This window comes from Hippichthys cyanospilos, chromosome 14, assembly GCF_059441005.1.
Source record: "Hippichthys cyanospilos isolate Australia breed blue-spotted pipefish chromosome 14, RoL_Hcya_1.0, whole genome shotgun sequence".
Classification (NCBI taxonomy): Eukaryota; Metazoa; Chordata; class Actinopteri; order Syngnathiformes; family Syngnathidae; genus Hippichthys; species Hippichthys cyanospilos.
This window is the reverse complement of record NC_142382.1, coordinates 7,107,648-7,131,058: the sequence shown is the minus strand read 5'-3', so window position 1 is coordinate 7,131,058 and position 23,411 is coordinate 7,107,648. Positions and strand designations below refer to the sequence as shown.

Sequence of the window (23,411 nt, the reverse complement as noted above, 5' to 3'; positions counted from 1 at the left end):
GCAAAAATAGTTAGGCTCTTTTCAGTCATGTGACTCTCTGGGCTTCAGTACGCAGGCAGCGATGACGAGCACGACGGCATGATGGACACTGACGAGGAAACCGCCAACGGACGGGTGACCCTTTTCAACGGCAACGGCCCGCCGTATTTCCACGGTTACCTCTACATGAAAGGTGGGACCTGATCTCATCTCGCTTAGTGCCCCCCCCCCTCTTTTTCTGACTCCGCCTCCTTCCTCCATCCAGCCGGCCTGATGATCCCCTGGCGACGGCGTTGGTGCGTACTAAAAGACGAGACCTTTATGTGGTTCCGCTCCAAGCAAGAATCCCTCAAGTCGGGCTGGCTCTACAAAAAAGGAGGAGGACTCTCTACACTCTCACGCAGGTTGTTGTAGTTGTTACCATGCGCACACTAAGGAACTGTTACGCAAAGATGAATTTCTCAGTATGTTCATGACAAACAAGATATGAAAAAAAACGTTTTCAAGTGGGCAGCAAAGTTAAGAGGATGGGCAAAGCAGGAAATGTGTGCCATGTTGTTCATCTGTGTCCCTGCAAGCATATCGAGAGCATTAGCAGTCATCTGATCCGCATTTGATCAGCAACGGAGTGAAATGTGGCATTCACGTTCAATTTGTTCGTTATAGAACGTATCTATCAGTTATACCTGAATACAATAAAATTGAGGAGAATTTTAAAGCAACCAAAAATGTCACAAAAATTCAAGGATTTTAAAGAATTTCCACCAATGGTAAACTGTGGGCTGTACGGTTTATGCGCATGATATCTGACTGTTTGTCTCTGATCAGAAACTGGAAGATGCGCTGGTTTGTGCTGAGGGACAGCAAGCTTATGTACTATGACAACGACAGCGAAGAAAAGCTCAAGGGGACCATCGACATCCGGGCTGCAAAGTAAGGCACAAGCCAAAAAACAAAATGCTTTTTTAACTCATTTCCTGCCATTAACAACTTTAGACGTCAAAGCGCCATTTCAACTAAGCTATCAGTGAACTAGTTAACTTGCCCACTACCTGCCCAGTGGAATGGATCTTTGACGTCCATATCCGTCAATGGCAGTGAATGAGGCTGGCGTGTAACATTTTTGTTCTCAGGGAGATCGTCGACAATCACGAAAAGGAGAACGCTCTGAACATCGTGACGGATGAGAGGACCTACCAAGTTTTTGCCGAGTCGCCGGAGGATGCCAGGTTGGTTGGTGTGGTTGACCTCCAGGGTCACTCATTTATTAAATGACCAGTCAAAAGTTAGGAAACTCTACAAAATCAACATAATCTCAAAATACTTTAACAGGTCACAATCTTATTAATGTTTTTAACGCTCCAAAATGTACAACTGTAAAATTAAAGTTATTCCAGCTCATAAAACTACTGAATTTTGAAGGCATTTCCAAACTTTTGACTGATGCTTAATGACAAATAAATAATTTTTACCCATCTGTGTGAGGTAGATAGAGTGACAGGCAAAACTATTAAAAGCTATTCTAATAGAAGACAGAGGATATATGCCAATAGTCTTTCCCTCTCTCTGTGTAGCGGTTGGTTCAATGTGCTCAGCAAGGTGCGAGTATGCACGCCGGAGCAGCTTCTGGAGATGTCCCATGAGCAGGCCAACCCCAAGAACGCTGTGGTCAGTCTCAAATACAACATTTCTTCCTCATATCAACATTGCCCTCATTATTATCAGTAAGCAGGACAGGACATGCTAACTGGTTACAACATTAGGTACAGAAGCGCATCACCTTTTGAGTATGACATTTATTTGTGTTTGTATTTTGACTTCAGGGTACACTTGACGTGGGCCTGATTGATTCTGTCTGTGCATCGGACAATCCTGATCGGTTAGTTGCATTTTTGTATCCATTCGATTGCTGTAGTTTAACTAATATAGTGGCAGGTGTGGCTAAAAAAAAATAGCACAAGACCATGCAAAACATTCAATTTTGTTTGTCTTTTTTAAGGTGAAAAGCAAGGTTTTCCCTCTGTTTTTCCTCCAGGCCCAACTCCTTCGTGATCATCACAGCCAACCGCGTGATCCACTGCAACAGCGACACACCCGAGGAGATGCATCATTGGATCAGTCTGCTCCAGAAGCCCAAAGGCGACGCTAGAATCGAAGAATTCCTCGTTCGAGGTGACACGGCCATTGAATGACTTTTTTTTTTATACAAAATGGAGGACTAATGTAGGCCACTCAAAATTACCCACAATGCACCTAGAAAAGTAGTGTGGATGGATGGTCACTCAGAAACCTGTCTGTCCCCTGTGGTGTTAACATCAAGTAACTAAACCCCATGAAAAATAATGTATTCATTTATTTATTCAAAATATATACAGCACAGGAAATGTGTTAAAATATTTCATATATTTCTAAATATCCTGGTATATAGGTAACCTATTGGGTCCCATTGTGTCATCTCAGGGCTTTCCAAACCACAATGAGATGTGCTAGGCACCAGCTAGCTTGCGCGCTAACAGGCTTTGGCTAAGTAATTGCACAAAATAACCACTAATGCAAATGAAGGCACTCAGGTTTGTATATAGCGAGGGTTGGATAACACATATCTGATGCTGAGATTGTGTCACTGGGCACCGTTTTAGTGATTCTGAAAAAAAATGTGAATTACAGAAATTGTTAAAATTCCTAAAATATATCAACACAATTCAGTACTAAACAGATTAGTCTTTGTACATTTTTTCAGCAGTTATCAAGCACTCATTTACAAACAAAACTCAGACTTGACTTTGCAGGATCTTTAAGTACCTTTGTAATCTTCCACTTCTCGCCCTCTTGTTTTGTTCACCTTTCAAGGCTGGCTCCAAAAAGAGGTGAAGACTAACGCCAAGAGCGCCTCGCTCAAGCTGAAAAAGCGCTGGTTCGTCCTAACGCACAACTCGCTGGATTATTACAAGAGCGCAGAGCGCAACTCTTCCAAAATGGGCACGTTGGTGCTTAATTCGCTCTGCTCCGTCATCCAGCCGGACGACCGAGTGCACAGGGAGACTGGTAAGGAAATTCAAGGGCATTTTATTTAGAATAAATTCTAATTATTCTTATTAAATGATTTGCGGCCACCCTTGTTGTACAGGATACTGGAACATCATTGTGTATGGTAGAAAGCATTCTTACCGCCTCTATACCAAAATGCTGAATGAGGCCATGAGATGGACAGCCGCCATCCAAGGTGTCATTGACAGCAAAACCCCCATCGAGACCCCGACTCTTCAACTCATCAGAGACATCAAGGTAAAAAAAAAACCAAAACAAAAAAAAAAACACATTTTGACACTGCAAATAAGTAATCGTTTAAAAATGGGCTAATGTTGCGTCCGTTTTTAACCTGCTGTGATGTTAACAGGAAAACAGTGTGAATCTAGAAATAGTGGAGCAAATGTACAGGAGGAACCCAATCCTCAGATACACACAGCATCCTCTACACTCGCCACTGCTGCCGCTACCATACGGCGAAGTTACGAGCTGTAAGTTGTGTTAAACGCGCCTTTTGGAATCAAATTCATCTCCCCAGTGTTTTTTTTTTCCTGACAAATCCTCTAACTCTGTGTAGTGCAAAGGCAGCAGGGTTATGCTAGCCTACAAGATGAGGCGGTGCGGGTCTTCAACTCACTACAGGAGATGGAGACGCTGGCAGACACTGTGCCCATTATTCAGGGTATTCTGCAGACCTGTCAGGACCTACGTCCTCTCAGGGATGAGGTTGGTACTTTGGACACAGACTCCGCAACCCAGATAAACCCTACTGACTGACCAACAAACCCACACAAAACCAAGGCCATCAACCTACAAACAAACAAAAAAACCTTAATCCCAGACCCAGACTAAAACCCAGACATGCACCCACTCACCAAACCAACCAAACAACCTATACAACCCACAACCACCAAGACCAACCCAACTGACCCAACCATACCCAAGTAACCAACCTACTAAAACACAGTCAGCATAAGTCAACTCATACCAACTACACCACAGTTAAACAACCACTTAGTAAAACCAGGTTCTACTCAGACATGCACCCAACCACCTACCAACTGATCACCCAACGAAATAGCCTATCAACATCTAACTTGCATGAGCCAAGCCAACAAACCAACCCAACAAACAAATCTAACTGAGAGACTGACACAGTCAACCAACCAATCAATCCACCAACCAACGTGGATCATCCCATAGATGCATCCACCCAATGATCCAAGCAACCAAACGTGACCCAAAGAACCTAGACCAACCTGGCTGACTGAGCTACCCAATCAACTAACTAACAGACCCAACCACTTACCCAATCAACCAACCAACCAAATTCCACAATCAATACGACACCAGTTAACTCAAACCAACCAGACTGAGTGACTAAGCCAGTTAAACAAGGGCCACACAGTCCAAACAGGTCCAACCCAGACATGCATATACCCACTGACGCACTCAGCCAAACGATCAACCAAGCAACCAAATTTCTCAACAGTGAACACGTTCTGGTGTGTTTCTCAGGTTTACTGCCAGGTGATCAAGCAAACCAATCATGTGCCTCAGCCCAACAGCCCAGCCAATCGCGCACATTGGCACCTCCTCACCTGTATGAGCTGCACCTTCCTCCCCAGTCGCATTATCCTCCGATATCTTCGCTTCCACCTGAAGAGGTGTTTTGTCTGACGGACCCAGGTTAACTCTACTTCCTGTGGACTGTATATCTAACATACGCGTTTGCTTATCAGGGTTCGTGAGCGTTACCCCAACACAGAAATCGAGCGCTACGCCACTTTCATCGGAGAATCCCTGAAGAAGACCAAGACTCGTGAGTTCGTGCCCTCCCAGGAGGAGATTGCAGCCTTGCTGGTGAGGCAGGAGATGAGCACCACCGTTTATTGCCACGGAGGCGGATCTTGCAAGATCTCCATCAATTCGCACACCACGGCTGGAGAGGTACTCACACACTTGCACCCAAACACCACCATACAGTTGAGTGATCTGTAGAAAATACGTTAATACTAAAATTTTTCTGCTCAAGGTTGTAGAGAAGTTGATCCGAGGATTAGCCATGGAGGACAGCAAGAACCTTTTCTCTCTTTTTGAGCACAATTCCGTGACGGATCGAGCTTTGGAGAGTAGAGTCATTGTGGCAGATGTTCTAGCCAAGTTTGAAAGGTATGCCATGTCCTCCATTACACAGCACTAAATTATGTGGACACTCACTGATATACATTGTCATGTTATAATGAGAATCAACACAAGAGCTGTTTACAAAATTACTGTCTAACCAACTTAAAGTACCAAAACAATCCAAACAAATCTATTAACTCTAGCATAGGATTATCTGACCGATCTTTGCCATAAAGCAAAACCAACTCAACTGACCAAGAACCCAAATGAACCAACACTGTTGGCCCAATTACCCAACCAACCAACCAACCAACCACACCAACCAAAGCATCCATCCAAACAAAACATCCATCCATCCAACCAACCAACCAAAAATACCAACAACAACAAAAACACTCAACCAACTAAAAGCAAACCAACTGACAGAATCTTCATGTTGTTGTTTTGTTTTCAGGCTTGCTGGCAGTGAGGAAGAAGAGGAAGAAGGAGAATGGAAGCTGTATTTCAAGCTCTACTGCTTCTTGGATGTGGAGAGCATGCACAAAGAAGGAGTGGAGTTTGCTTTCATGTTTGAACAGGTGAGCTTCCCATCTGACTATCTACTTACTGACCATGCGACCTACTAAGGTGCTCTCAGATTAAGAAGACTTCTGTCCAAGTATTGTATCTGGCATCAGATCTAGTGGTATGTGCGTCACCTTACTCTACCTTCTTTTGCATCCCAGGCCCATGAATCTCTCATCAGTGGCCATTTCCCGGCGTCCGAGGAGACCCTGCAGCACCTGGCCTCTTTACGTCTGCAGTATCTCCACGGCGACGGGGCCGGACGGGCCGGCTGGAGTCTGGGGTCCGTCTATCCCATCGGACGTCTCCGCAGTCGCATCATACATTCCACCAAGCCAGGTGTGGGCTCGGCGAGTGCGGCAGCAGGAGGAGGGACCGCGGACGGTAAAGCTGCGGCGGGGGGCCCGGGCGGTGTTGGCGGCGCAGTTGAGAAACGCAAAACACCAAGCTTCCTGGACGGCACGCTGAGGAGGAGCTTCAAGACAGGCTCACTGAAGAAACAGAAGGTTTGTGAAGAGCAGAAAGACCGTGTCCAGAACTTCAACAGGGTTTAAACAAGTCTGCAATTTGATCAGTTGGAAATGGCTGGCTTTCAGGGTCGGGAATGAGATCCAGTCCCAAGTGAAGGAGTTCCAGTATTGTGAGGGTCATGTTCTCGATTTACTTGTCAAGTGACTTTTCCACCTTTGTCTACGGTCACGAGCCGTGGTTCATGACCGAAACAACAAGCTCACTGATGCAGTCAAACAAAATGAGTGTCCTCTGCATGAGGTCCAGTCTCTAATTTAGAGATGAGGTGAGAAGTGCTGTAATCCATGAAGGATTTAGGGTAAAGCCACTGTTCCTTGTAATTGAGTTCCTTGTGGCTCAGGCAACCGGTTTAGCTGCCTCATGCTTTTGCAATGTCCCACTGGTAGACAGCTCTGGGGAGGACCCAGGACACACTGGTATGTGCTGCTTGCTTGGGTTCCCACCTGGAAGCGATGGAAGAACTGGTTGGGTAGAGACAAGTGTCCAACTCAATGTTGGATGAGCAGAAGATAGATGGCTCTCAATACGCTCTCATGATGTCTGTTTTCAGGTGGAGGAGGAACAGATGCTGGAGATGTGGGTAAAGGAAGAAACATCGGCCACGCGTGCCAGTGTTCTGGAGAAGTGGACCCGATTGCAGGGCATGGCACAGCACCAGGCAATGCTGAAATACATGAGCATCATCAAGGAATGGCCCGGATACGGATCTACTCTCTTTGATGTTGAGGTAATAACTACTAAGTTCACAGCGCACATTATTATTAGGTTTCAGAGACCTGATTATGTGAGCTCCTCTCCCGCAGTGTAAGGAAGGTGGTTTCCCTCACGACCTGTGGTTGGGCGTGAGCGCAGACAATGTATCCGTGTACAAGAGAGGAGAACCCAAACCTTTGGAGACGTTCCAGTACGAGCACATCACTTTCTTCGGTGCCTCGCAGCTCTGCACCTACAAGATCATCGTAGATGAGAGGGAGATGTTCTTTGAGACATCACTGGTAAATTTAATTGAATTTCTCCGCATCCTTTTCATGGTTTGTCTTTTAATGTTGAATGTTGTCCTTAGGTTGGCGAAATCACCAAGATCATGAGGGCTTACATCAACATGATGGTGAAAAAACGCTGCAGCATCATGTCTGTCACCAGCATCGCCAGCTCGTTTGTTAGGTGATTGCCGTTGGTCAGTCAGAGCCATCGGTTTTTCCCAGCGGCAAACAATGCTCTCCTAGACAGAGGCAGTTGCACCAGTCCCCTGCCAAGCATGGAAAGTGGACGCTGAAGCCACAGGGATCAATCGAATTGGGTTGGATACACTTTGGGATTTTTCGTTCAAGCATGACACATCAGCCTGGATTTTGGAAGTCAGTCCTATCACATACGATACATTACCCCAGTTGTAGCCCTTGCATGTAAATGTTCAAGCACACTCCAAACGCTCAGATTTCCTTCTTTGAGTGCCTCAAGCACAATCAACCATCAGCTGTTCTGTCCTACCCAGCACTCACAAACGGTGGTTGCAGCTGAAGACCTAGCGGGACTCTCTCCTAGACTTAGGGGTAGGGAAGTGTGGTTCCTTCAAATATTTGGTGACAAGCTCTCACGCAGGACTTAGGATGTTTCCCCCTCGGACCCACAGGAGGACTCATCTGGGAGGTCCACCATCCAAAACACAGAAGCTGGATGGGCTACTTCCTTGGACTTTGTTTTTGGTTCCTCTTCTTTGAGCGAACCCATATGACCTGGGTACTGGAGTCTACCTCCTGAGCATGGGTTCTATATTCTAGTTCACCCCCAAAGATCGGGAGGGTTGTGAGAGCCTTTTTCCAAAAAGCTTTCACAGGAATATGTTCAGACTACCTTCTTGTGTGCTGCGGGGCTCTTATCCAGATCTCCTCCAGGAATCAAGTTCGATTGTGTCTGAGGTCCCAGGATATGGCTTTATTCCAGGACACTAAACCCCAGGATCTATTGGAGCTACATCCTAGCACTCAGGAGGTCTTTCTTCCAGGACCCTCTGGGAGTGTTTGCCACTGAGCACCCAGGGTATGGCTTCCTTTTAAGACTCCACTAGCCCAGGACTACTTTGGAGCTACATCTTAGATCTTCATCCTAGGACACAGGATCACCCCCAGGAATTTCTCCGCATAGAGAGGGTCCACCTCCTGGGACCTAGAGGGTATTTCTTTCAGGACCCCCTCCAGGTACTAGGGAGGGGTGGCCTCTGAGGACCCAGGGTATGGCTTCCTTTTAGGACTCACCAACCCAGGACCAGTTTGGGGCTACATCTTAGGTCTTCATCCTAAGACACCTCCTGCGACCCAGAGGAGTTGCACTGCCAAACATTGTTTTAAGCTCTTAAATCTTTCTCCACTCATAAATTCATCACCCCATTGCATATTATTAAGTTATTGCTTGCTTTTGTCTCTCTGTGTCAATTCTGCGTGACATCACTTCTATGCCATCTATCGTCAAGGGGATTGGGTCTCTTCTTTTTGAACAAGAAGGTATAAAAGAAGACATTCACTCACCAGTGCCACTGTGTGGCCATAAGAAGACACTACAGCCAAAAAAGTAAGCTGCTTGGAACGCCTCAGAGCGATGATATCAAGGATGACAACGGTTTCCGCTTTGACTGTATTATTCAAATATAAACTGAATCGAGTTGTATTGTTTTTGTTTTGTATATCACACGTAAAAAAAAGTTTTCTGCGGTCAAGACACTGGATGACTGGATCCTGGCTAAAGGCCAAGTGACACCTCTAATGTAAGATATGAGCAATTTTAAAGGGCGTCGTTCACTGGCAGTGCCATTCATGTGACTCACGGAGAAACACAGTAATTTGGATGAATTGATCTTTTTCTTTAACACTATTAGTACTGTATACGCTTGTCTGATCATGCTGACATTTTCTTTATAGAAAAAAATGACATAAGTGCACCAATGTGTCCGTACGTGTGATTCCATGTGACTTTAAATCCCGGTACTGCTATTATAACTGTACAACAATCCCTCCGCTAAAAGTGTTGTGTGTGGAATGCTGCTGTGTGTATGTGTATGCGTGTGTGTGTTCCACGTTCTAATGCAAACCACATTATATCGGAAAAGAAACGAAGAGAAGTGTATTCCTTGGAAATGAGATGTATTTATATATGACTAGACAAATGATGGTGTTGTGATGGTGTGTTTATGGGAAAGAAAGAGCATGGGGACTTGTAATGGGAGGGAGGGATGAGATTATGTATTTATTAAACTGTATTGATGGAGAAGGGTTGTGTTGTATTTAGAAAAAAATATGATTCAAAAGATGCAATATTTTCCTCAAATTGTGGCATCAGCATATAAAATGCCATTTAAACGCGTCCCCCATTGCGTTGTTCACTGACATGATTTTTCACGCAAAGGAAACGACAGCCTAAACTCAACTCTGTTGCTAACCAAAACAGCAGTAATGGTCAATATGTAATAAGTGTAGCGTCCAAGCTTGAAAAAGCAGTCTTGTAAACTGTCATAAATCCATATGATTGCAGTGTGGTTGTTCTTTTGAGTTTTGCACCCACTCCCATTTGTATATGAGTAAATTAATGACACTGTTTGAGGAAATATTATTATTATTATATGAAACTGTGAAGAGATGGAAATAAGGATTTTACATAAGTTCTGGTATGTGTGTTTTGCCCGTCAGTGATGCCATTGAATCATGTGACACTCACATCTTACGGTTATTTCTGTCGTTTCAGCAGGTTGGCTATATTTAAAAAAATGTTGAGGTCAAAACTTTCACCTTTTTTTTGCATTCTTTCCCTAAGCCTGTTTCAAGAAATAAACACTGGCTTTGAAATCTTTTTTTTTTTTTTTTTTTTTGCTGCAAAACAGTAAAGCAGTGAGTTTCAAAACTTTACTAAAAATTGTAAAATAACATCCAAAGCCTAAATAATCTTGTATGCGGCCCCTTCTAAAACCTGTTGAAATGAAGGAAAAATGAATTTAGGCCACCCTCACTTTCTGTGTCCACTGTAGATGACCTTACAAAATATTTAGCGACAGTTATGGCCCACGGTACATTACACACTGTCTGATAAAAAGACAGTTCCATCCAGCTAGAATTTTTGGCAATAAATGAGTGCAAAACTGATGAAGCCATAATCTGACAAGGACTCTGGAGCCGCCTGTTCGATGTGTTCTAGCACTACGCTTCTGTCTGTCACTCATGCTTAAAAACCAACAGGAATAAGCTGTATGCGATCCCATGTGGGGTGACTGGGGGAAAATGTCCTGCAATCAGCCGCAGGCGGCCATCGTGGGTGTTGTTATTATTAATTTTTTCATGTTATGCTTATTATCATCTTTAAACATTGTGCTTGCTGAGACAAAAAAAGAGAAAGTGAGAGATGTGTGTTGTTTTTATTATTTTGAACTGAATTTAAAAAAAATATGCTTTAATAAATTATGGGAATTGTCCTCTCATGCGAGTGGATTTTTTTTTTTGTCATATAAATTACTTTCAAATTATGTAAACACTCAACTCATCGGAACTTGAACTTCATTTCATGGAATTGATTGAGCATGTACAGAGATAAATAAATAAAGAACAAAATGTTGATAATAGAAGACAAAGGAAATAAGTTTTAACTCTGTTTTCATGTTCAAAAAGTAGGAAGAAGTACAACGATGTATCAAGTTCTACGTCTTATTCTTTATATATTATTAACCATGACATTCAGACACGAGGTTCAGTTTATACAGTAATGAAATATAATGTATCAAAAATAAAACACACACCTCTAAACATGATCTTGATCTTTTTTTTAAACCAGTTTAAACAGAAAATGATTCTCACATTTTCAGCTTAATTCCGTAATTAATACACAAATAAACATTTTACTGAGACGCACATTTGATTTTTGTTAGAAGGTTTAAAATCAAAATCAAATGATTTTTTTATTATGATTATTGACTTGCACTTCGTTTTTGGGTCCCCTCGTCCTCTTGGCCCCGCCCTCTTCTTCGACAATTACGTATTTTGTTTCAATAACTTATTTTTTTTAATTAGTGGGTATTTACATGAATGACATTGCATTTTGCTATTCAAAACAGAACGCAAAATCTTATGTTTAATTAAAATCATTTTTATTCAGAAACTGAACCATAAAAAAGTGAATCTTTTTACCATCTAAAATGCACCTTTAACATTAAAACAAAGAACAAAACAGTTCTCTATATTTTTGTTTGAGTGACGCGATCAAAACGTCTCCAGCATTTTAATAATTACCGTGAACGCAAAAAATAAATAAATAAATTACTGCGAACGCCTCCTCCTTTCTTACGCGTGCCAGAAATTTGGTTCCGCTCATCAACTTCGCTTCAAGTACTCGAAGGTGACGGTACGTCTTCCTCTCCGCCACTCTAGTGAACTATTTATGACATTTAAACAGAATTAACGAAGGAATATCCTAACTAATCAAATCAAGATGGATTTAAGGAGTTTAGCCCCTTGTGTCGCCCTACTTGTGTTCTGTTCGGCGACCATTTTAGCCCAAACTGCCGCACCTGGTGTAGGTAAGAAAAAACTTCATTTTCTTTCTACTTCGCCTGTTTGCTAACAAGAGTGTTGTGAAATATGAGATATATGGCATTGGTGGCTTTAAAAATGAGGATGGAAATGTAAATATATCTTTAACGCTGTTGAAATTGCCTTAATTGATTTAGTTTTGACGATATATTGTCGAAAATTTCCAAACGTGAAAAATCTTCCTTGTCTCTTTTCTACCCTGGAACACATTTCTCTTTTTTCGCTTCCCATATTTACTTCCTCTCTCTTTTTTTTAACACGAAATAATGTTCAAAAGGCGTACCTTTCCTTGAAGGTAGCATCTAAAAAAAGTAAATTATTTGGTGTAAAACGAAGGACATTTAGTTTTAGTTGTCTTTGTCAGAAAATATGTCTCCAAGCAAGCTGTTGACTTCTCTCCTTCTCCTTCAAGACAACACAAATTGTTCTTCCACACTTTTGTTTCCATGGAGAAATTCCCTGAAGGATGAACAAGACTTAACAAACATCAGGGCTTTCTTGATGGTAGTGGTAGGAAGTAACAAAATACAAATACTGGGTTCGATACAAATTTTTAGTCAGACCGATGCCAGTAGATTAATTCATCCTTGAGTGGTCACCGATACCAATTCCTGATACTACTATGTAAAAATTCCTGAAAAAAGGCAATCATAACGACTGATCAATCCTTAATTTTCAAGAAATGTTCAATTTTAAATTCCTTGGGTTTTTAATTTCTAATTCCTGATTGTAAAATGGCCACAAGTGAATTGGCATCCGACGCAAGTATCAATAATTTAAAATAAGGCTGGTATCAGCACTGATACCTTGTATATATGTGCAGATACCACTTGATCCTTTATGTAAAATTTCCAGGGGGAAACTGGCAAACCGTTTTAAAGACAGATACATTCTTAAAACTTCAAGAAATCGCCAATTTTCTATTCTAGTATCTAATTTCTAGTTCCTGATCCTAAAACAGCCACAAGCAGATGGCAGAAATAATGCTGATATCGCCACTGATAACAGGAAATGATTGTTTTTTTCTTTCAGCTTTTTACTTTAACTCCTTATATTCAAAAACTGATGTATTTGTCAAAATAGGCCTTTTTTGTAGAAACGTAAAAGCAACTGTGGTTGAAATCTTGATTAAGATCTTGCGGATTTATAAAGAGGGGAGCATAATCGTTTGAATATGAAAGGTGTCATTTATTCACTTCACGATATTATCTTTTTTTTTTTTTCATTGTAAAGTCGTCGAAGAATAATATTGCGTAATTGATTGGAAACATTCATTTTTCAGGCTAGTTTTAGTAATGACTATTTGTCTCTTCCAAGAGTATTTTGTTAGACAAGTATCTGTGGTTCTCCTAAAGTTACAATGTGTATACTTTTCCCCGTCTGCCTCACTGTATTTGCGTGTTACATTGTCTGAAAGGGAAAAAAAAGTCCACACTTTTTTTTTTTGAACCTTCTTCTGACACAGGTTGCGAGTCCATGAACGGAACCAGCTGCGAGCAATGTCTGAGCAACGTGACGGTAAGGGAACCCTAAAAAGCCTTTTTTTTTTTTTTTTTTTTTTAAATGCTGTTTGTTTCATGTAAGGAAAAGAGGCCAAAGGAAAAAAACTCCACCCCGTCCGACCGGTTTGAGCACTAACCGATCTCACGCCGTCCCTCCTCCTCCTCTTTCTTTATCGTCAATCTCAAATTCCTCAGCAGTCACGAATCATTTTGTAATGATATTTTTCATGATTTTTTTTTTTTTTCTACACAGTGTTTGTGGTGTATCAAAACAAGGACGTGTGTGACGTATCCGGTGCGGACCATCCTGCCGCCGCATTCACTTTGTCCGCTCTATGATGCACGCTGGGGCCTGTGTTGGAGTAAGACGATACACACACATTCACTGGTCGCAACATTGGATGTACTTAACACCGGCTAGCTCACGCTAATACCACAATGAGGCAAAATGAATGACATTCCAAAGGGTGCTATCAAGAAATTAAGAAATTTGAGAATAATATCTGTAATCATCGAATTCATTGTTTCTCAACCTTCTTATAGTGAAGTACTCCCTGTGAAATGTTTTAAAAAAAAAGAAAAGACTTAAAGCATGCCATCAGTGTCTGATTTATTCAACTTTAGAACCTTTCAAACTTCCTTTGTATTAGTCCACGAAAAAATAATAGTGTCCTCTTGTGAATCATAGAAGAGATCTGTTATCAAAAATGAAAAATGTAATTATTAGTAAATATTTGTCCACAAAAATAACACTCAATGCCAGACCTGTTCTCAAAAAGAAATAATTTTTAAATATTTGTCCACAGAAAAATATTAAACATGAAGCGTGCTTTTTTTGAATTACGCTCAAGATCTGTTTTCAAAAAGAAAAATTTATAAATAAATATTTGTCCACAGAAAAATATTAAACATGGGGTCCTTTTTTTTATTACACTCGATCTGTTCACAAAAATAAATTGTTTCCTTAATTTGTCCATAAAAAAATCAACAAAAAGTGGTTTGTTTTTTGAAGTTGAAACATTTAATTAATTCAATCATTATTTTTAAAGGATTTCTGCATGTTTTTTTTCTTTACCGTCTTGAGTTACCCCAGGAGTTCCTTCAAGTACCCCCATTTGATCTAATTGATCTCTTTTTAATGGCACCTAACGATTTCTGAGAAAAACGCTCAAATTCAGACAAAGACACGTTGTGTTATCGTGGCACAGCAGAAGATTCATGTATAACAACATAAAAGTGACTGCAGTCATTTATTTACTTTAACAGTTGGCACTTGGAACCATTTACTAGTCCCAAGTGTTGGTTGCAACCTTTTAGTTTTGATCATCTGGAGGATGGTGGTGTTTTCTTTCATTCATAGCCAAAGAACGTGAACGTTCAAATAAAATAATGTCCATCCTGTCCATGGCAGACGTGCGCCAATGCGGTTGTTCTCGAGTTTATAGCTAGTTACTTTAGCATCTTTGTTGCCGTCACTAGCTGTGGCTGCATTCGCAGCTGGGTACTTTGCATTTATGTAGAAGGCTAAAAAAAGTTAAATTTTCCATTCATCAGACCGACTCTTCCATTTTCACGTCCCCATTCTGCTCCTGCAAACCAAAACAGGAGCCTATCACGTTAAATCAAATACAAAAAACTGGACCTAATCAGCATACAGGAAGTTAGACATAAAAAAAGATAGATTAACAGGATAAAAAAGATGAACATTGACTGTAATTGCTCGCAATTTATCTCTTATTCTGATGCTGCTAAATCAAACATCATTCCTTAAAATAAATTAGCAATAACAAAAAGTTATCGTTAAGATAAACCAATTCCAAAGGGAAAAATAACTTTCCATGGTTTTTCATCTTTATTGTTACAAATGTTAAAATAAGTTATTCTATTTATTAAATGTTTTTTTTATTCATTCAGTTGATCAATCAGTTATGGAAATTTTACTCTGCCAAGCATTGGAATTGTTTTTAAAAAATGTCTCAGTTGCACCCTAAACATTTTTGCGGCGGCTTTGGATCAAGTGAAAACACTGAGTTGAATTTTATATTAAAAAAAAAAAAAAAACACCTGACAGTCATTTTATTGCTTTTAAAAATAAAACCCGTGTGTTTACGCTCTCTGTGCCACCCAGTGAACTTCCAGAACTTGATCATCACTCTTGCAGTATTGGGTGGAGTTATCATCATCGCCCTGCTGGTCTGTATGTTCTGCTGCTGCAAGTGTGAAAACTTTGGGTAAGTCCCTCGAGTCCACTTCATTTCACAAATGGTGCAGCAACACATGTAGACCGACCATGTACAGCAGGGGGCCCCAACCTTGGAGGGAGAGGGGGGGAGGAATGACAAATATAAAGTGCACGTAAAATATGAGCTCACCTTTTAATAACAAACTAATAGGAGCCCTCAACTTGCTTGAGTCTCAAAAATACTTTTGGAGCTGCCGCCTGAAAATGTACTGAAATGTACACTAATGACATTGATTGAATCAATCATATCTGAATTACAAATGTTATTCATTTCAATACAAAACATTATATAGATGCAAATGAGTACTTTATTAATCTTATGCATACTTCCATAAATGACAACGGTCTCACAAAGAAAGTATAACTTCCAGACACGCGTGGGCCTGATTCCACAGGGACAGAACAACGTGTGCGTCACAGAAAGGGATTTCTGTCAATTCAAGCCACACCGTCATTCCTCACCACAAAATGTAATACCAACAGCGGCCAGAGGCGGCCTAATAAAACAAAGATCAAGTCAAAAAAGGAACTAATGAATGAACTGTTAAAGGATGTGCTAAATCAGTTCCAAAACATCATGCAGCCCGGTACCAGTTGATCCACTGACTGGTATCGGGCCAAAGACCGGCGGTTGAGGACCTCTAATGTACAATACTCGGCATACCTTCTTTATCTTCAGCAAAGAACCACGAATATTACTGCTGTACTGAAAATCCGAGAGGAGCCAAATCTTCCGCACAGCACAATAGCTAGAACAGTCATGATGAAGGCAAGGAAAACAAATAATGTCATGTGACGTTGATTATATTTGTGTCCGGCCACATAACATTCATGACATTGCGATCCGAACTTGTTGCTGATCAGCATTCCTGTCACGTAAAGAGATTAGAGTCACATTCGGTTGTCATTATGTTGAGTAGAACTTGCCACCTTGACTTTTTTTTTTTTTTTCACATTGTGAAAGATTTCTGCCTGTAGCGTTTCATTTTTTTAAATGCACTTTTCAAAGAAGCACTTTGTAAAGTGGTTTACGATGTAATTGTAATCTCCGTCTGTCTTTTTGTGCAAAAGAACGTCAAGGTTCATGGCCAAAATGGACAGACAAATGAACAGATCAAGAACCAAACAGGAGGAGAGGTAATGAATATTCTCAAAAACATGATGTATCATTTTTCTGAATTGTACTATGTATATATGGACTATATACTTATGTATATATGGACTAAACATGAATATAAAAGATTAGTTCTGTCATTAATGAGAAAAGGGAACAAAAACATACATAAAAATTTAAAGGTAAGGCGAGATGTTTCACAAGATTGAGGTCATGTAAACGAGATGAGATTTTGTAATATAAAATAATCGTGCTTGCTGCGGTGGCTGGCTTAATTTTTTTTGCTGTGTTTACAAACTGTGTGTCTGATATGCTAATATTTTACCCAGGGGATTTACAAGTAATAAGCATATCCTGTAATTCTCTGATAGGACTGATGCTATTGCATATTTTGGTATTCTAATTTAAAATAAATACATCATTTGGTGAAAACAGTTATAAACACAGGCGACCAAATAACAAATTACCACACTTTAAAAATTTTTGAGTGAGCAACATTTTTTTTTTTAAGCTTAAATTTTAACGTCTCACTCCCCATTTTTTTTTCTTCAATCACAAATGACATCAGACCCACAGAAGACTTGTTTGACTCAGCCTAGTATGTTCAAAAGTGATCAGTAGCAACCGTGTCAGCATCAAAGTGGGCACTTTTTATTTATTTTGCCTTTGAACAATAATCTGCTTTCCGTGGCGCTCGAGCTGCTAGCGAATTGACTCGTGGCTCACACCAGGAGGTAGGAACAATTAGTGCAGTAGAAAGATTTGTCACTATTGTTGGGACATGCATTACCAGGAAGAACTTCAAAATAAAAGAATTCCAAGGCGTCTGTGTGCATACATGATTTGGTATGGTAAGGTTTATTTTGAAGTGTTGGTTGGCCTTCTCACCACATTTGGCAGAGTGCTTTACTGTCATGCAGTGTATAGTCCATCGTGCTGTATATTCCATTGTACATGTGGCCTAACAAGCCCCCCCCCCCCCCCCCCCCCAAAAAAAAAAAGATCTCATGCTCTGCAAAGACGAGGAATATCATGCCGTTTTAATCTTACAAGATCTTGTCGTATGAGATTTCATTCCATCCCTATAAGATAAAAATAGAATAGTCAGTATTTCCTCAAGGATCCTGGTGGGAATTTGCTTCAAGTCCTGACCTGGATTCAAGATAGCCCAAAAAGCGACACATGGACTGCATGTTCTAAAAAAAAAAGGGGGGGGGGGGGGTCTCACACCTGTTCAATTTATGACTACTTAGTGAATCTTTGGCCCAAGGGGTGTTCCTGGCAACATTATTTTTGGTTGAGATCATCACACTTTTATTTTTTTTTCAGCTGAAACTGGTTTGTGGTCACAATGGCTCATTGCTTTTTGTTTTCGCAGGCGGGCCGAAATGAAACAGAGACATGATGATATCAGGAAGAAATACGGTGAGGCCGCTAGATGAGCTCATGGATTTTTATTTTTTTTTTTTTTTTTTGCCCTTTTTGGGTTCACTGGTGACATCCTAACTTTTTACATTTCCTACCAGGCCTAAATGGACCAAATCCTTATTCCCGATTTGGATGAGACGATTCCTACACCGGGACTTAATTTAAGAAAAACGCCTGTTCCTTGATGCAGCGATGAAATGAATGTAAAAAGCCATTTAATGATTTTACATTAGATCCCTCTCAGCCAATGAACTGGAATGTTGCATTATAAACCGAGAGGCTGTAAACGAACGCTATTACGACTTTTCGCTATTTTAGTCTCCTCCAGAAGCAGGTACTACAAGCTTCTATTTCTAGATTTCGCTGAAAACAACCAGTCGTGACTCATCGCCCATCCAGATTACCTTTTGTTACATTCAATTTTCGATGAGCTCTGTTGTTTATGTATATTTACTAACCATATGTTGGCCTGCAGTCTATGTTCAAATAGTTTCTTGAAGGAAATGTTAGACCTGCTGTTCAAATGTCCTTGAATGTATTTGAGCAGCTGATTTTACAAGTGTAGCATGTTTTGCACTTTTTTTCTGCTTTTAAAATGTTTAATAGAAGTTGAATGTGTGTCATGCAGTCACTGACATTTTTTGTGAAGACTTATTGTAGGAATTAAAACGACTAAAACTGACACCAACTCTTTTGTTTTGTTTTGTTTTTGAGGCAAAAGTGGGTGTTGCAACCATGGATGAATTTGAGAAAAAAAAACATGACATGTGCCTAAGGTTCAGGAAATGACCATTCACAGTTCAGCTTCTGAATATCAAATGACCAATAGGTGAGCTGTGATTGGTTATTACCCTAGCTTGGTGCAGCCATTTTCAGTTGACAGTGTGGAAAAATATGTTTTAAAAAAATATTATAAAACTTAATCGTACGTGAAAAATGATGTGGTCATCAAATTAATTGTAAATATTCACTGTTTACGGCTGAAAATGGTTGAAGTGGACTACCCCTTTAAATTGAAACTGTAATTAGAAACATGTTAAGAACCGACTATGTAAAAAAAAAAAAAAAAAAAAAATCTTATTGAAAGTTTCCCGTTTCGAAAAGTCCTGCAATTTTGCACGAAGACCTTGAACGCTTGCGTTATCTCTGTGCGCGTGACCGAGGCTTTCGGAGTAGCAGCGCGTCCCCGTCTCCGCGCTCCCGCGATTTAGCAGTCACGTGTCACCTGGCATCCAATCATCTCGCGCGAGCAATTCGACGCGCGCTCCCGGCACCGGAGGAGGAGAAGCGAGGACAGAAGACGGCAGGAAGACAAAAATAAAATCAATTACAAACGCGCAGTCAACCGGCGTTTTTTAATCCGCTCTCTTCCTGTGAAAAGCGCAGCACGAAATCCGGCAGTTATGTCAGAGGAAAAGCCAAAGGTGAGTTTGAAAAAAAAAAAAAAAGTGATGGCTTATCGAAGCGGTTTTTGTGCCTTGGGAAAATGGCCTGGCTTTTGCACGTTTTCTCGATTGGCGCAGTGTTGTTCCGCAAATGAATGAACTCGCGCTTTCGCTCTTATTGATGTTTACATTTTCTACGTTAATGAACTTGCTACTCCGGGCTTGTCTGATTTTGAAATCACAAAATTATTGTTGGTTTGAGATTGTTTAGTGGAGGGGGAGAGGGGGGGGGGGGGTCATTGTCGAAGCGGCACCACGCGTTATGCGCAAATGCCGCAAACCCGAGGCGTCACAATGGCTTTACGGCTAGCCGAATCTACCAAATGAACTCAATATTTCACGTTACAAGAACCGCAATATTTTGCTTTTTATTCGCTTCGGTGCTTTTTGTAACATATCGGGACAGAACGAGCCTACTAGCGCGGCTCGGTTGCGGCCAAATCGCATCGTTTCTGAACGGATGACGTCTCCACCTGTTAGCCTCGAAGCTAACATGCTAACACTAGCGCTGTTGATGCTAAGTCAGGCCGTCGTTGTGAGGAATGTTAATGTTTCATTTTATTTTTGCTGCGATTGACTTTTTTTTTTAAGCACCTTTTAACCCTTTATATGCTGCTCATTTTTTACACATCGCCAATATAATCCTTTATATTGTACTGTATAGCAGTACTAATTGTATTAAATAACTACATTCATGGTTACAAAATGTAGCGACAGCCGTGATTATCCGTCTTTAATCAGTTAATGCTTCATTATTCGTTTAAAAGTGAGTATTTATTTGTTATATTAGAAGGTTTTTACTTTTGCTGGGGAAAATCTTGCCCGTTTCAAACTTCTATATCTAATGTTAAGGTTGTCTGATCATTCATTAGCTTTTAAACATTTTATGGCATGTATTTACCATTTCATACCTCTCTTTCAAAAGAATCATCAAATTCAGGGAAAAAAAGATATTTATTTATTTTGCTGTCAGCTGTCAAATGTGTCAGTGATTCACATTTACCAGACCAGCGTGCTCAATTACCTTACTGTATTTCTCCTTTACTCACTGAATAATGTTTTGATTGTAACAAAATCTCCATCTTACCTTGGACGTCCGCAGGAGGGTGTCAAGACTGAGAACGACCACATCAACCTCAAGGTCGCGGGGCAGGATGGCTCGGTGGTCCAGTTCAAAATCAAAAGGCACACACCCCTCAGTAAACTCATGAAGGCATACTGCGAACGACAGGTAAGATTCATTAACATTCAGCTGCTTACATAAAAATGGTAAAAATAAAGGCTGAGCCTAAAGTAGGCACTGGGTGTACTTTTAAAATGTATTTAAGGAAGGAAAGAGGCAAGAAATATGAAAGGAAGGAAATAAAAATGAAGTAAGGAAGCAAGGCTTGTTTGAAAGAAAAAATTGAAGGATTTAAGGCTTAATGAACTGGTCCAAGCAGGGTGGTATGAAACAAAAGCAGCAAGAAGGTATGATGGACGCAAGGTATGTAGTAGCCACAAACGAAGGATGAAAAAAAAGAATTTCAAGGAGAATGATGGAAGTGAGGGTAGTATGAAAGAATGGGGTGAAGCAAAAATGAATACAAAGATGGGAGCAAGTGTAATAAAAAGAAGGTCCGCTGTAACAAGTATGAAATGAAATATAAACCGAAGGGTTGGAGAGTGTTAGGCAAGGACAAAATGGAAGAGAAGGAAAGCACCCATGCTTGATACCTTAATTTTAAATCCTAATGCTAACCTTGCCCTCTACTTTCCATCCTTCATTTCTTTCATATATTCACCGTCATTCCATCCTCCTGTATTTTTTTCTTTAACTCGTTCACTGCCATTGACGGCTATAGACGTCAAAGATGCATTTTTATTGGGCTGGCCGTGTTGATATTTTTTCACATTTACAGTGCACTCGGATTAGCATCCACCCACATTTAGAAGGGACCTGATTCCAATGTGAAAAATGTCCAATTCCCGGCGTCCATTTTGTCTTGTTCATACAGGGACTCTCAATAAGGCAGATCAGGTTCAGGTTTGATGGGCAGCCCATCAACGAGACGGATACACCTTCGCAGGTAAGTTTGCCTTTTACTTTTTACTTTATTGACAGTCGGTCAACTGAAACGTTTTGTTTGGATTACTCGAATACAGTAAAAGAAATGGATTGTTTGTTCCACTGTCAGATGCAACTCTGACCCCAAAGCTTATCTTAATGAACCTCCTCAATTCACAGGAAATGTTCCAATCAAAGCTAATCCAGCACACTTTTGTTTTTCTCTAGCTGGAGATGGAAGATGAAGACACCATAGACGTTTTCCAACAACAGACAGGTGGCAACTGCTAAACTCCATCCAACCTCCATTTACAGACCCAACAAACTCAAACATCACCCTTTTCCATTGCTCCTCTCAGCTATTATTATTATGTCATTATTATTATTATTCACTTAAGATATGTTTGTTGTGATGTGATCTTTTTTTTTGGGGGGGTTAGGGGTTCTCTGACACTTTATGTACGTCAGGTTCATACCAACAATCCAACCGGTGAGCATTTGGGAGTGAACTAGGTTTTTAGAACGGCACGTGTGAGCCTGCTGCCATCATCGTATTTGGCTTTTTAGCTGCTTCTGCTAAATGGCTTCTTTTTTTTTTTAATTATTTTTTTAAGATCTGGTTCTGTGCAGACTTATCACAACTTGAAAATGACCAAACGAGGCATTCAAAGGAGGTCTGTACTGTGTTTTTCGCTTCATCTCTTCTTTAGTTGATGCATGTACAGGGGGAGAAACTGCTTCCGTGCCGACAAGTATTTATTCGCTCAATAAGAGGAAGATATGGACGAGTAGAGTCAGTATATTCACTTTAGGTTTTTTTGTTTTTTTTTTATGTGAAATGGGCGACAATGAAGAACATTTAGTGCAAATGCTACAATTGTTGAAATGGGGTGTGAGGGCAAGGTTTGGGTTGCATCACATTAGATCTGAAGCTTCAGGTCAGTTAGACGTGCTGTAAAATGGGACTTAAAAACACAGCTTTAAACCATGCAAATATAAATAATTTTTAAGATCGCATCGAAGTCCCTCCCTTTTAATGTAAATGTACCCTTTATTATTAGCAATAGTTGACATCGACCCCTTCAATGTATTTTTGTGTGTTCAGCAGTACATCTAAAATAGAAACTATATCGTTAAAATCAGTTGTCACTACAATTTTTTTGTTTTGTTTTGTTCTTTAAGCACAGTTTCCTGCCCAAAAACAAATAAACCCCTTCTGAGCTGGATTAGCTAAAAAGGAAAAAAAAAATACAAAGGACCCAGGTCTTTTGACATGTTATTTGTTTCTCTACTGATTTGTACATTATTTGTGGTCTTTTACTACTGTATACAATAAATATAGTTTGGTACTCAGATTTTGGGTTTACTTTTGTTATCCTGTTAAGTGGGGGTAATGCATATTGACCTACAATTTGTTTTATTACCGAAGACGGTTGTGAACTAGACGTTTCTTGTATTTATCCTGATCATTTGGACCACCCAGTAATCTTCTATCCTAGCTGCATGTTTGTTTCAATCCGCCCCAGATTTTTATTAGAACCAAAGGCGTGCTAACAAATGAACGCAAGAAATAACGGTTTACGTGTGCTAAACTCGGCGAGGCTCCCTCTAGTGGCCATTTATCCCCACTGTCAACCCAGCGCGCTGTAGTTGACCGACGTACTTACGTTGATATGGCGTTAAAGGGGCTTCCATCAAAGGCCATAAATATTCAATCATTAACTATTTCACATTTGACAACCGATACTCATGGTTCCTTTATACCAAACCGTGAGCTACCAACAGAATATTCGAGAAGGCAAAAGCCTAATAATACATGTGAAAAGTTATCCTTGTTA

At 40.5% G+C, this 23,411-nt stretch overlaps 3 protein-coding genes across 3 annotated transcripts in view; all 3 read left to right on the top strand.

The window, feature by feature from the left end:
- myo10l1 (myosin X, like 1) overlaps positions 1-10,690 on the top strand; it is a 38,275-nt gene extending 27,585 nt beyond the window's left edge. The window contains exons 26-44 of the mRNA XM_088433255.1: positions 49-172; positions 245-383; positions 808-912; positions 1,113-1,208; positions 1,554-1,647; positions 1,803-1,858; positions 2,015-2,151; positions 2,830-3,024; positions 3,107-3,264; positions 3,377-3,497; positions 3,584-3,732; positions 4,525-4,673; positions 4,749-4,956; positions 5,042-5,178; positions 5,588-5,711; positions 5,859-6,203; positions 6,779-6,955; positions 7,032-7,223; positions 7,292-10,690. Of these exons, the coding sequence (XP_088289381.1) occupies positions 49-172; positions 245-383; positions 808-912; positions 1,113-1,208; positions 1,554-1,647; positions 1,803-1,858; positions 2,015-2,151; positions 2,830-3,024; positions 3,107-3,264; positions 3,377-3,497; positions 3,584-3,732; positions 4,525-4,673; positions 4,749-4,956; positions 5,042-5,178; positions 5,588-5,711; positions 5,859-6,203; positions 6,779-6,955; positions 7,032-7,223; positions 7,292-7,396 (2,811 nt within the window). The 3' untranslated portion in view covers positions 7,397-10,690. The remainder of the gene's footprint in view (positions 1-48; positions 173-244; positions 384-807; positions 913-1,112; positions 1,209-1,553; positions 1,648-1,802; positions 1,859-2,014; positions 2,152-2,829; positions 3,025-3,106; positions 3,265-3,376; positions 3,498-3,583; positions 3,733-4,524; positions 4,674-4,748; positions 4,957-5,041; positions 5,179-5,587; positions 5,712-5,858; positions 6,204-6,778; positions 6,956-7,031; positions 7,224-7,291) is intronic.
- Positions 10,691-11,562: 872 nt separating this feature from the next.
- Positions 11,563-18,763, top strand: LOC148412729 (pituitary tumor-transforming gene 1 protein-interacting protein-like). The gene is made up of 7 exons (XM_088433975.1): positions 11,563-11,782; positions 13,261-13,313; positions 13,551-13,659; positions 15,426-15,528; positions 16,611-16,676; positions 18,032-18,078; positions 18,180-18,763. Exons 1-7 carry the CDS (start codon positions 11,695-11,697, stop codon positions 18,215-18,217), a joined length of 504 nt encoding a protein of 167 aa, XP_088290101.1. The 5' UTR covers positions 11,563-11,694; the 3' UTR covers positions 18,218-18,763.
- Positions 18,764-19,329: 566 nt separating this feature from the next.
- On the top strand, positions 19,330-22,928 carry LOC148412728 (small ubiquitin-related modifier 3). Its single transcript, XM_088433737.1, has 4 exons — positions 19,330-19,505; positions 20,629-20,757; positions 21,524-21,595; positions 21,802-22,928. Exons 1-4 carry the CDS (start codon positions 19,485-19,487, stop codon positions 21,862-21,864), a joined length of 285 nt encoding a protein of 94 aa, XP_088289863.1. The 5' UTR covers positions 19,330-19,484; the 3' UTR covers positions 21,865-22,928.
- Positions 22,929-23,411: the final 483 nt, after the last annotated feature.